General features: G+C 43.8%; 1 protein-coding gene across 1 annotated transcript in view; it reads right to left on the bottom strand.

The window, feature by feature from the left end:
• Positions 1–14,409, bottom strand: part of MUSK (muscle associated receptor tyrosine kinase) — a 208,099-nt gene that overhangs the window by 73,264 nt on the left and 120,426 nt on the right. The window contains exon 8 of the mRNA XM_088461250.1: positions 12,718–12,974. Within this exon, the coding sequence (XP_088317376.1) occupies positions 12,718–12,974 (257 nt within the window). The remainder of the gene's footprint in view (positions 1–12,717; positions 12,975–14,409) is intronic.

The following is a 14,409-nucleotide window of genomic DNA, read 5'->3' as shown; positions in this document are numbered from 1 at the left end:
CATTATTGCAGGTTTGACTTTTACACCGTATTAAATTTCAAAGACTTATCGCAGGTTCGAAAAGTCTTTGATAAAAAACAGGGATAACTTTTCACCATTGAATAGGTGTCGAAAAAAAGTGCAGAATTAGGGTTTAGGGGTGCAGGCTTAAAAAAAATAGCCTGCACCCCTAGGAATGACATTTAAAAAAGAACTGTGTCAATAAAAGTTTTAAAAAAAAATAGGGACACCCCAAAAAATGTATTTAAAAATTGGGGTGAAAAAAAATGGGAAAAAATTGTTTCAAAATAGGGACAATAGGTTCAGGGCTATTCTGCAAGTATGCGGCAGGTGTTTTCTAGAATAGATTTATAGCGGCAGGTGCACAATTGCAGAATTTTTTAAAACTTACTTTAGGGACTTAAAAATATGCTAGTACCATTTTCATGTACCCCAAAATTGATGGGACCACTTAAAAAAACAAAAAAAATAACCTAAGTGCTCTTCTGCATCACTTCTTCAATGTCGGAAAAAAACACCTGCTACGGCTATTTAAATCCCCGACTTTCATTTAAAGGCTAAAACGGGGGTACCCATAGTGATCCCCCATGATTTTACAACTTTAGGGGGTCCTACAATTTTTTTAAGGAAAAATTCGTAACTTTACGCAAATCCAACTTCGCAGACTCCCGTTTTTGTTAATTTCATATTGAATACGGGGATAAGCGGGCACGCGCCCGATACTTTAACGCAGGTAAAAACTCCGATATGAAATGTAAACTTCGACAGCGTTTACGTTTCATATTGAATACCCCTCTATAACTTTAAAATAAAAACCAAAAAATCAGGAACTCCCATGTTAAGACAGAGGGGGAAATCCAATTTGCGGTAGGGTTTGCCTTGTGGGAATAAGCTCGGGTTTTCACACCCAAAGTTCACAAAAACTGCTATTTCCCCACATGGTAAACCCAGGATAATGTGCGCTCACCCATTGATTCTGAATGAAATGTGGAATTAATGGATTCCCCATGAGTTGAAGCCCATCAGGTTGCCTTTTGTCGCTAACTTTTCCTTCCAGCTCCTGAAGCTGCAAGGAAAAGTCCACCTCTGGGTCTTAACGCGAAGAGTATACCCCACTAATTGAATTGGCTGGCATGGTTAATTAGCTGCAGGGTTAATTGAATCTCCCCCTAAATGCAATACTTGGTAAATCTAAGTAATATTCTGTACTTCTTTTCATTGTAATTTATCAAGTAAGACTCTATTGCACTGGGTTCCCACCCAGTAAATGAAATTAAAAATATATTCTCAGGGGGGAATATGTTGATACAGTGGTGGAACTTCCAGAGGCAATCGAAGCATTGGATTTTGGGCACCAGCTGTCAAGGGGGCACAAGGGGCACAGATAAATCCCTCTACAACCGTTGTCTGCGCCCTGCAGATCAGTGCAGGCAGTGGTTATAGATGAATCTATCTGGGGGGTCCAGGGAGCTGCTGTTGCTTGCTGGCACGTGTTTGGTACAATAAAGTTTTTTGTATTGCAATACAACATGGGTAATTTTATGATGTCATGCTGCGCTGCACCGCTGACAGTGGAACAGCAGCCCAAAAGAACCCGAAGAAGGTAAGTGTTTGTGGGCTGCAGCCACAGGGATCCCGGGGCTGGAGCTGGAGAGACAGAAGGGAGCTGGCTGGAGAGACACTGCAGGGTAGTACAGACAGAATGTGGCTGGCTGCAGAGACACTGGGGGACTGGAGAGACAGATGGGGGCTTCCTGGAGACATAGAAGGGGGTTGGCTGGAGAGACACTGGGTGTTGCTGAGAGACAAAAGTGGGCTGGCCTAGGAGACACTGGGTGTGCTGAGAGACAGAAGGGGCAGGGCTGGAGTGAAGAATAGGATTGCCTGGAGAGATACTGGGGGAGCTGGGCAGAGAGACACTGATGGATAGGAGAGAGAGAATGGGACCTGCTAGAGAGAAAAGGGGGCCTGGAGAGACAGATAGGGGCTGACTGGAGAGACAGAATGGGGCTGGTTGGAGAGCCACTGGGGCTCGAGAGACAGAAGGGGACTGGCGGGAAAGACTGGAGGCCTGGAGAGACACTGGGGGGCTAGAGTGACAGAAGTAGCTGGCTGGAGAGATACTGGGGGGCTGGAAAGACAAAAGGGAGCTGGCTAGAAAGACAGAAGGGTGCTGGCTGGAGAGACCCTGGAGGGCTTTTTTTGGTGCCATGAACTTACACCACCTGTATGATGCTCAGATCTGTAACTGAAAATGCTTATGCTTATTTGGCAAATGTCACTCATTGCAAAAGTTGAACACAATTTAACAATGTGTCACCAAAAACTAAATCACACTGTCCTGGGTTATGTGAGGTAAACAATTCAACATACCTCAGAACTTTCCTTACACTGAAGAGGCATCCACTTTGGAACCTTTCTTCAAATCTTATATTGGGTCTAAACTACTCAAGGTATGTCTTATCCTGTATGGATAATTGTGGATGAACATAAAGTAGAGATTAAAAAAACAAAACAATCTATACTGAACTTTAAAAAAATAGATTTATTTTAAAATACAATCAATTGATAATGATTATGGGAAATGATACTGTAGGTGAAGACAAATAGTCAGTAAAAAATAACATTTAAAATGTTGGGTTTCACGATGTTAGGTTTTATTGGATGTCTTTCTATTCAACCCACATTATTGTCATTATAGGGAGAGATTCAATTAGAGGTTCTTAATGTATTAATGTATGATAGCTGTAACTCATGGGGAGATGTTTCATCAGCTTACTTATCTCTGCACTAAGTTACATCTAGTATCACTGCTTATCGCAATGATACCAGATGTCGATGTATTAATAATTATAGTCTCAGGAGGGGTCTTGCAGTAACAGTAACTGACCCCTTATGTGATCTATACCTCTTTGTATCACATCAAAATAGTGCTAATGCGATACGTAATGCACATGCATGAGAAGTCACCAAAGCACGCAATTAGAAGTTGTGCGGATTGCACATGTACAAGCTTAAAACGTTGGACATGGGCATAACACACAGAAAATACAGGAGAAGCTTTCGGAGTTATGGGTGGACTTTAGCTAAACATAACGCCATCCTCAGATGCTTTCCATAGCTTGATAAGTAGCCAAAGTAGTTCTCTGCCATAGCCGACTATGGCAGCTGCAAACTTACTCCATAAAGTATGTACTGTAGATGCCACTAAAGAAATCTCTGAATTCTCCATAGAATGCCTATTATTACATTTTGAATAATGTTTAAAACCACTTTTTTTCTGCAAAATGGCTCAAATAAAAAAGTGGTTATCTCCTCTTGATAAATCTGCACCATAACCTCAATTTGAAGAAGCACTCTAATAATGATCCCAAGGTAGTTCCCATTACCGGTGTGATAAAGTTTAGGAAGCAACTACAACTTGTTAATCTTGTGCAGAGCAAACTTACTCATACATAATTCACACCCAAGGTTCACATTTGTCACACCCTGGAAAACTGAGCCAGAGTGGCAGCAGCAAACTGGGCTTATCGTACTGACAGCAAGAATAAACTTACATAAAGATTTGCTGATATTATTAATGTACAAGGTATACCGTGCCAGCTTCCTTACTAAGCAATGTAATACTCCAACTGCAGGTGACTGCCTGAACTCCACATACAGAATACACTGCGCAAATGTCCACAGTGCCAACTACAGTATACTGCAAGCTCCAGAAGTCAGGAACAATCATCAAGAATTCCACTTAGAAATATTCCCTGACAAGAAATATTGATTCTGTCACAGTTTGTATGGATTATATGATAGATTTGATCTACACTGCTTTGACTTTTTCTGTCTGAATGTGTTTTCCCTGCCAAGTAAGGCTGTAAAGCCAAGATTTATCTAGCACGAAGCAGGCTCTTAAGTCTAAAGAAGTATTATACTTGTACTTATTAAAGTGACCCTACTGTGCACCTGTCTCTGCTTCAAAGCAAAGCCCTGCAATTGTATTGTTGGCAAGAAATCAAATTAGTTGATTGTTTGCCAGCTAATGATTTATATTCAGCCGTTGACATATCTATATCTTAAAAAAAATGGGTGTAGGATTTATTTAGACAGAATGAAGGGGCTATTAAAGGATAACTCCAAGCATATTTTATTTTAATGTCTATAGTCTGATTAATAAAAAAATATATTTGTTTGCATGGCTGCACTATTTCTCTTCTTCAGTGCATGGGGATCAGCTTTAAACTAGAGATGTGAGCAAATCCCCGTGTTTTGGGTTTGGCAAAACCCCCCTCACAAGTTATGGCTTTGGTAAAACCACCCTTAAGTGTTTTGATTCGGATTCGGTTTTGGATTCCTTTAAAATTGATAAAAACAGCTAAAATGATGTCATTTGGACATGTTTACATGCAATCCAAAATCAAGATTCTGTTTTTAAACACGAGTTCAGAACTTACAGCAGACCCGAGCTGGGACTTGGTTCTACTCGGAGCCCCAAAAGTAATCCGTGCCAGGACTCGGTGCAACTTGGAACCCCAAAGTTCGGGTGTGTTCAGTTTTCAGGCAAACCGAACCGTACATCTCTACTTTAAATGGGTCCCAGTATTTGAACGTAGACATTTTTCAATGCATTTAGCCAGGCAGGTGCTATTTCCTGTGAACGTGTTTCAGAGATGGATGGTGTAGCACAGTCCCTGCATCTTTGTACGCAGCGGCAGAGCTACAATATGCAAAAGCTGCAGTAAAAAGGTAAAAAGACGCACACTGTCGGCCTCTCTGATCCAATGCTGCATCCAAGAACACAGCATCGGATCAAATGCGTGACCATTGGACATCCGAGTATCCTTCAGGGTAGTCAGGATGTCTGGCAACACCACACTGCCGAAGACAGTGAAGCTGCATCCGAGGACACGACACGCCCAAAAAATGAGTCCGACAACTCCTGTTTTCTGTGACACTGTATGCAACCACCCTCAAACACAAGCAGCATGTCAATTCTGCTGCATTTGAAAAGTTATTAATTAAAATATTTATTTTGACTTCAGTTCCCATCAATTGTATCAGATGATAAAAATCTGATTGGTCAATAAGAGTGTTGTACTAACATTTTGAATATTTCTGCAATTATAACTTTTTGTCTGCATTTTGACATCACATTTTGTCTTTTTTTATGGAAAACTAGTAACTCACCTATAATTATGATCATGATATAAAGGTTTACCTACACTTTGATGCTGTGAACTAATTAGTCAGCAAACTGGTGACTGGCACACTAAAGTTCATGAATAAGCCACAAGGATAATGTAGAGGAGAGTCAGGGTCTAGCCAAAGGTCATACACAGAGAAGTCACATATTTTCCACAATGGATCATACAGGGATAATGCAGAAGAAGAGTCCAAAACAATCCGTTCAAGGATTTAAATGACAAGACACAATAAGCTTTGCTTTTTGGAATTTAGTACAAAGGAGTCAGATCGTAGTCCCCTTTCATAATAATGAGGACTGCGATCTGCAGCGCTAATTAGCACTTTGACAGAGATTTCTGTGAAATATTGATACATAGCCCCCTTAAGCATTAGTTATCTGTGAATTTAGTTTTATTACCAGAGTGATCAGAGTTAGGACATTAGGTCCATAACCTACTAGCAGACTATTAGCAGAGTTGGGGCTCTTAACAGTACGATGAGCCCTGGGAGTACTGATGTTGCGTTCTGGATTGGTAAAGTGTGCAGCAAAGGCGCTGGTGGTGGTCAGTGCCGTAACTAGACTTTTTAGTGCCCTGTGTCAGAAAGAGCACTGGTGCCCCCTTATTTTTTAAATAGGGAGATAACAGTCCCAAAAAAGGGCCATGGCCTCATGGGGAAGGGCCAGGGAAGAGATAGAGGAGGCCAGGAGATGGAGATAAAATAAGAGGAAGCTACAAGTGAGAATGATAATAAACCGAAAATTGACAGGCCCGAACAGTGCCCTGTGCCATGGCACAGGTGGCACTACCCTAGTTACGGCCCTGGTGGTGGTTAGTCTACACATGAAACAGCTGAACCAGTTGTTGTTTTTTTGTTATCCTGGCAAAAATGCAGGTGACTGTAGACACAGGGATAAAGCAGGTACAATATAACGAGGTATTGTATGTAGCCTGGAGCAACTGGGTATGCTGGGTATGTTAGTGCGCCAGGTGGAATTGGAGCATACACCCTAATGGTGTGTGGCACTAAGCTGTGGGGCCTACTATGGCTGTAGTGCTGGGGAGAGACTCAGGACATATCTGTTTAACATGGATGTCAAGGAGAAAGATGCGTGGAGAAGATGTGCATGTGCAGTAGTGCATCTAGGAGGTCAGGCCTCCTGACAGAGCCGTGGCAGGTCCTAAAGACTGCCGGCTCTTACTAATGGATGATGGCAGTGCAGAAAGCTCCTCATCCAGCAAGTTTATTGGATGCTGGTCCTGAAATACATTAATTTAGTCTATTTAGTTGCCTATAGCTATTCCCCAGGTCACTGTCACTTGATGAACAAACTACATCCTGTTTTAGCTTTTGTTATAGTAAAGTCTAAAGATCCAGGTCTCAAATTATATTATTGATCATCTTGAATCATTAAGACGGTCAGTCAAGTCTATGCAGCGCAGTGATGCATGTAATATGGTATGCAGGAACAAGTACTGAAAATCCCATAGAAAAATATGAGGATCCAGCAATGTCACAGCTTCCTTCCAAGGCACCCACGCATGCTCAGAAAAAAAGACTGGCCTTTGCGCATGCTGAGAAGGTGAGTGCAATCACTCACCTTTAGGCCCCTTAGATACCACACCCCCTGCTACAGAGGAGACAATTCCTTCACTATATGGGGATATAATGTTCATCACTTCGGTATGCAGTGTCTCCTGGAATTCTACAACAAGTTTGTACAGTAGGTTGCATAGGAGAATATGCAACTGAACAAAAAGATAATAAAAACAAATGCAGATCAATAAAAAGGAGTGCTTGCAAAACATGTTTATTGAAGGTAGTCACATACTGTATTTTAGCCTATAAATAGCTAGATTAAATCAATTAAACACAGTGAATATTTTAAACAAATTTCAGTTGAAATGTGCAAATAAACAAAATTAACCAATCAGATACAGTATTTGTCTTCATTTTTACCAGCAAGTACAGTACTAAGGGGTCTATTTACTAAGCAGTGTGAAAAGTGATAAGGTGCCAGCCAATCAGCTCCCAACTGTAATTTTTCAAACACAATCTGTGAGATGGCAGTTAGGAGCTGATTGGCTGGCACCTTATCACTTTTCACTCTGTCTCCTAACACTGCTTAGTAAATAGACCCCTATGCCCAGGGGCGTATCTACCCATTGGCCAGGATGGCACTCGCCAGGGGCGCCGACCAAAGGGGGGGCGCCACCCGGCAGTGCCACCAGTAGCCAAGGGGTGGACAAGTCCCCCGGGCCCCACAAGTGTAGGGCAGACCGCAGTGAGAGCGGTCTACCCTACACAGTTTACAAACACACAGCCGCCAGCCGCGGCTGTGTGTTTGTACTAGCAGCCAGCTAATGAGAGTCTGCCTGACTCTCATTAGCTGCTGCGTCATCCGCGGAGGGAGCCGGCTGGAGCTCACTCATGAGCTCCGTGTTCCGGCTCCCCCACAGCATGTGATGGGAGAGACGTCATACGTCATGACGTCTCTCCCATGCAGGAGAAGAGCAGGCCGGGACTCTGACAGCGGCGGTCGCGTCAGGAGCGGGGATCAGGTAAGTTGAATATTTTTTTGTTCTTTGTGTGTGTGTGTAAGCCTGGCACGGGAGCGGGCACTGAAATAGAGGGTCTCTGCTACTGGGGGCACTTTATGAGGGGGGTGCCTGCTACTGTATTGGGGTGGCCGCTACTGGGGGCAATTTATGGGGGTGGCCACTACTGGGAGCACTGTATAGGGGTGGCCACTACTGGGGGCAATTTAGGGGGGGTGGCCACTACTGGGGGCACTGTATAGGGGGATCTACAACTGGGGGCACTGTATAGGGGACTACTACTGGGGGCACTGTATAGTGGGGGCTACTACTGGAGGCAATGTATAGGGGGGACTTCTACTGGGGGCACTGTATAGGGGGGACTACTACTGGGTACTATTACTGGGGACACTGTATAGGGGGACTACTACTGTGGGCAATGCAGCATAGGGATTACTACTGGGGGCACTGTATAGGGGGGCTACTACTGGGGGCACTGTATAGGGAGGACTACTACTGGGGGCAATGCAGCATAGGGGGGATTGCTAATGGGGGATTACTACTGGGGGCACTGCATAAGGGGTGTAGGGGGGCGCCAGTACATTTCATTGCCAGGGGTTGCTTGTATCCCTAGATACACCCCTGCCTATGCCTTTCAAAGCAAATGCTAATTGTCAAGCAAATTCTGTGGGTTATTGACATTTACCCTTTGGTAGCTAATGACCTCCAATAATACACATTAGATTCAAACATACTCTGTTTCCATCTGAGCATTTGCAAATAATTAATAATACCGCAAGTTAAACCAAGTATATTGAGCCAGATGATTTTGCTACAGTATGTAAACCACTTGTGTCTCATCTACCAGCCAGGTGAATGGCTCAGGGAAGCCAGCCCATCGTACAATGGACTGACATCAACACCTAATTTCATAAAGGTCAAACAGCAGCTGTCAACATCAGACAACTGTACTCACCACCATATTAATTCTAAGGCTTCTCATTTTGGCTACACCTTATATTTTAAATATCTGTTTTAATAATATGAAAAGAGGCGGCAAAACAAATGAAAAGAGAGGATTCTCAGAGAGATTGGGAAATAGTTCACTGCAACTTTAACATTGAAAATATTTTAATGATAGTTATATCAGAATGCTAACATGATGTAAGTTTAATATTTAACTAAGGCTAGGCACATACTGTATGCTGCTATAGGAGTTTCATTTTCTTCAGCTTTATTCTGTATTACAAAATAATTTGTTCATCTTGTTCCCAAAATGAATAATAAGATAATTTACATTTTAATGTCACTAACTTTTCAGTTTCTGGTGCACTGTATTACAGCTTATTTATTAGTTTTGTTTAGTTGAGCTGTAGGAAATTGGGGTAGTCTAGGGAGGGTAGTACACAACACCTACAGATGTGCCCTTATACACCTAGCCCAGTGGTTCCCAAACTGTGCGCCGTGGCACCCTGGGGTGCCTTGGGACACTTGCAGGGGTGCCTCAGGTTGGTGGTCCAGCACCAAATCAAATTATTTATGGTCAATGTAATGTAAATATGTGGGCAAACAGATGCACAAACCTGTCCACCACCACATAACTGACCCTAAGGATGGCACAATTTACTTCACTTTACTACCTTACTACATTTTTTTCCGATTTTTTCAATAACAAACAAACTTAGGATTGCCGTGAAAACAATGCTGATACTATAGGGTGCCGAAATTCAAAAAAGTTTGGGAACCACTGACCTAGCCTCAATACACCATGCAGCACAAGACGCCTGGCGCAAGTAAGCAGCCTGGTCCAGTGCAACTCGGCTTGCACTGAGCATCTTTTTCACATAGTTTTTGTCTGAAAATATGCCTTATTCGCAAAACAAGTAATGGTGATATACACCAGTATGGGGACAGAATTCATCAAGCGTGTAAGAGCATTCGCCATCTTCAGGTGACGTTTGCTCCCGCTCGCAACCCGCTTCTTCCCTATTGGAAGAAGTCTCGTGTTATGAAGAGGAATCCTTTCGGATCCCTCCGCCCCTGTTCGGCTCCTTCCGCCGGACGTCAGGGCTCTTCTGCACATGCGTGACCTGTAGGTCACAAATGCGCACTAGTGTCACTGCTCTGAAAGGAGCAGTGAAGCCGTCCACAAGGACAGATGATTTTTGAATCAGCTGTCTCTTCGCCGGAGCAATGATGAATTGCTCCAGCATCTGAGGTACGTTAGTATGTTAAATATCGGGGTCCGATAATTAACATCATGACTAGACCCCTGAGGGTCATATTTATCACAATCCTTATCTCAGATGCGGATTGGCTGTGATAAATTTGCCCAATGTCGCAATGCGATATTTGAATACATCACAAGAATATATCAAATATTACATAAAGGGACAGAGCTTGTGATAAAGCTCTTGCCCTGATTCAGAGCCGGACGCTCTGACAGAGCACTCGCTCTGAATCAGGGCCGTCCTCCCGGCCGCTCCCATAACTGTGGGTAACCACCCACATCTATAGCGATCGGCCAAAAAGATCGGGCTTTCGACAAGACCCTTGTGGTAGAATCTCATTGCCGCAAGCCCTGGAGTGCTTTTGGCTCTATCAGAGCCGAGAGCACTCCCACTGTCATCACTTGTGATGTCAGTGGGGCCGGCCCCAGACGGACGGCGTTCCCATGGGAACACCTCCGTCTGGGCAGCAACGCCCCCGGCACGCCCACCAAACGTGGCATGCTGTCACTCACCATCGACAGCACGCCCCCATTGTAGCGAGACCCATAGTGCCGGCTTGGCCGTCGCTATCCGGGTCTCGCGCATGCGCACGACGGAGCCGGCTCCCTCGTGTGCATGTGCACTGGGCCAACATCGACCTGCTTGTGAGCGCTCAGCGCTCTCGAGCGGGTCTAAATTAGGCCCACTGTCCCTGTGAATCCACTTCACACACTTCTCACTGAAGATGGCGTTATTATCACAGGGCATTTTCACCAGTATTTTTTGACAGTTTATTTTTAGTAATTCTGAGCAGATCACAAATGCGATCTGATTACTAAAAATATGTTAATTGAAAGGCTTAGAGTAGTTTTTCATGAAAACTGCTCCAAAAGCCCTTTAATACAATTATGTGATAATAAAATAATGAGAAAAGGGTGTGAAACACCCTTTTTCACCTTTTATTAGTGAAAATAATATTGATAAATAGGGCCCTAAAATCTGACTAACTATCTATATAACATTTAACACAGTGAAGGATCAGATGAAGATCTTAATTTTTTCAACCTTGAAAAGGAATTACTTTCCTGGCTATAATATATGCCAGTTTGATGTTCTTTTTAATGTTAGTAATAATTCAGCACTGTTTAAAACACAGGTTTTTTTTTTGATGGTTGGACTCTTTTAATTGTGTAGAGCAGCTGCAGAATTTCTGAAGAGCCAGTGCAAAATATATTCTTTCTGTGGAACATTATGGCCCTGATACGTCTTGTTCTTACCTATCACTATATTTACCCCCAGTGCCTTCCACCTGCAATTCACAACTGCCTGCTTATACAAGAAACAGCTAGTTGTCCTACCACATACTTCCCAACACCCAAGAGTTTTTGCGGGACAGACCCACTTATCGAGCACTGTCCCACCCGCGGGCGGCAGTGTCCCGTGGTAGTGAAGGGTGAGGTAGGGAAACCCCCTTTCTCCGGCAGCTCTCCTTAGCAGGGCAGAAGTGAATAGATGCCATGCACATGTGTGGTGTCTATTGAGTGCAGAGTTGGACTTGGGGCATGCCACTAGCTTCCGGAGAGTTGGGCGTGCCCCCAGAGTGACAAAAACAGGGGAGTGGTTTGCGGGCATGAGTTTTCCAGTGAAGCCCCCTTCTGTTCGCAGAAATCCCGATCAGCATTTGGAAAAAAGTTGGTAGGTATGCTACCATTGCCTCTTTAATTGTCACTACATGTCTGTGGTTTTACTGCAATGCAATGGTTCACTCATGTGCATTGTATTTATGCTGTTTTCTGTATTTCACTATTTGTTTTCATATCTATCTCCAACTTGGGGCATCTGATAGACAAAATATAATAATAATAATAATAATAATAATAATAATAATAATAACATCATCTAAAGTGAACTCTTCAGTATGCAGATACATAACTAATGATACTCCAAAATGTACTCTATTACTGTGTATTTTGTCAGGTGATGACACTTTCACGTAATTTTGCAGTCTTAAAAATAGGTAACTACAGCCTCGTAATTATATATGTTATTTCTGCCTGGCCTCTCGTGTCTGGCCTCTCGTGTCTGGCCTTTTGTATACACTCTGGGCCTGATTCAGACCCGGTCGCTCTGACAGAGCGCTCGCTCTGAATCAGGGCCGGGTTTTGTTTTTTTAGAACGGCCTCCTGGCCGCTCGCACCCAGAGCTACAGTGAGCGGCCATGATGATAGTAACGATGGTCAAGACCATCGCGAATATCGGGCTTGCGACAAGACCCTTGAGGTAGGGTCTCGTGTCCGCAAGCCCCAGAGAGATTTCAGCTCTAACAGAGCCGCAATCTCTCCACTCACATCACTCGTGAGTCAGTGGGGCTGCCCCCAAACGACAGGCGTTCTTATGGGAATGCCTCCATTTGGGCAGCCACCCCCCCGGCCCGCCCACCAAAGGGGGCGAGCTGTCACTCAACATCGACAGCTCGCCCCCTTTGTTGCGAAACCCGGAGCGATGGATTGCCCGTCGCTAGCCGTGTCTCGCGCATGCGCACGACGGAGCTGGCTCCATCGAGCGCATGCGCTGTGGGCCACCATCGACGCGGTTGCGAGCGCTCAGCGCTTGCGACTGGGTCTGAATCAGGCCCTGTGTGTTTCTCTGATTATTCCCTTAATGCATGTTATAAATATGTTGTATGAATGGTTTACATAAATATAAATGGTAAAGTATTAAAGGATAATAATAATGTACTGTCTATATATAAAATTAACTCCAAATAACACCTCTTCTCGTGCATACAGTAGTACCTGCATATTGGCTTTGGAACTGGGCCATCTCCTGTTGGGTTGCACTCCCGGAAAAATAAGTTACACATCAGAGTTTCAGCCGCAGGTCGACAAAGAGGGCTGACTGTTTTTAGTTCATTCCAGGCTGTCTGAGCGAGCATCTCCTGGCTCTCTTCTGGTTCAGCATTAGATGTATTAAAGAAAACCAATGAATCCTTTGTGAGCATAGCATTGCATGTATCCCCTTTATAGGTGCTGCAGTAGCCTGTATCTCCTTTGTAAAACCTGATAACAGAGTTAGAAAGATGACCTGTCACCTACATTATTGCACATTTAAATGATATCTTAAAATACAGCATATCATTAGACAAAGGTTACATTTGCTGTGCGTTACAGCAGTATGGCTCCTTCCACAGTCTCCTTTTGAAATGTCAGCATACAGGTGGGTAGATGTGCTAAGCCTTGGAGAGAGATAAAGTGGAGAAGGAAAAAGTACCAGCCAATCAACTCCTAACTATAGCTTAACAGGCTGTGCTTTAAAAAAAAGACACTTAGGGGCCTAGTCATGATGTTAATTATCGGGGTCCGAACGGACCCCAATAATTAACATTCTAATTCGCCGCGGCCACCAGAGCAATTCAGCATTGCTCCGGCGCGGTGGCAGCTGGCGTGAAATCAGCTGCCCCCGCGAGCGGCTTCACTACTCCTTTTCAGAGCAGTGAATCTTTTCACTGCTCCTGTCGGAGCAGTGACGGCGGTGCGCATGCGCGACCTACAGGTCACGCATGCGCACAAGAGCCCCGACGTCTGGCGGAAGGAGCCGGACAGGGGCGGAGGAATCCGAAAGGATCCCTTCTCGCAACCAAGACCTACTTTCCATAGGGAAGTGCGGGTTGCGAACCCCAAGCGGGGGTATTCGCCATCTGAAGATGGCGAATGCCCCCGCAGTCAAGCTCCCGAAAATATAATATTTTTGGAGCTTGATGAATTCTGTCCCAATACTAGGGTATGGGGACAGCGGACCATTCCGTAAACGGAAAGTAAGTAGGAGATATCTGTGATATCTCCTGCTTCACCTTCTTAATGAATGGCCCGAATACTTAATTGTCACATATGCAGGTGAAAATTTGCTTTTTCACCGGCTTTTGTGACAAATGATGATGAATAGGCCCCTTAGGAGTAATCACTTTCACTTTAATCACTGTCCAAGGCTTAGTACATTTCCCCCATAGTAAGACATCTTCTGGGCAGCTATATATATTAGTGAGCATTAATGGAAGTTGTACTGGCAGTAGCATCACTATGCTAGCTGTCATTACGCTGGCTTTCAATGATCACATGAGCTGAGTTAATTTTAGTGCACTTTAGAAAATAGAAGCAAACATCAGTTTCTTTGTACATGATGCAGGTAAAAGCTGGAAAATGTATTTTAAAACTAAATTAAAATGACAATATACACCGAAGTGCCAAAAGTCATGCCGTACTGTGATGTCTTTGGAAATGCCCAGACTTGCACCAGTTGTAATTAGGGATGTGCGCCGAACCATTTTTGCTGGATTTGGATTTGATTCTAATTCGTCGTCCAGCTTTGGATTTGGATTTGCCAAACTGCGGTGACTGGCTTTGGATTTGGATTTTTTTACAAAAATTTACAAAAAAAAGCTAAAATCACATAAATTGGGCTTTTTTTCCTTCAATAATAACCTCAATAAC

This window comes from Taudactylus pleione, unplaced genomic scaffold (genome assembly GCF_031769625.1).
Source record: "Taudactylus pleione unplaced genomic scaffold, aTauple2 ptg001032l, whole genome shotgun sequence".
Taxonomy (NCBI): Eukaryota; Metazoa; Chordata; class Amphibia; order Anura; family Myobatrachidae; genus Taudactylus; species Taudactylus pleione.
This window is presented reverse-complemented; position numbering and strand designations above follow the sequence as displayed.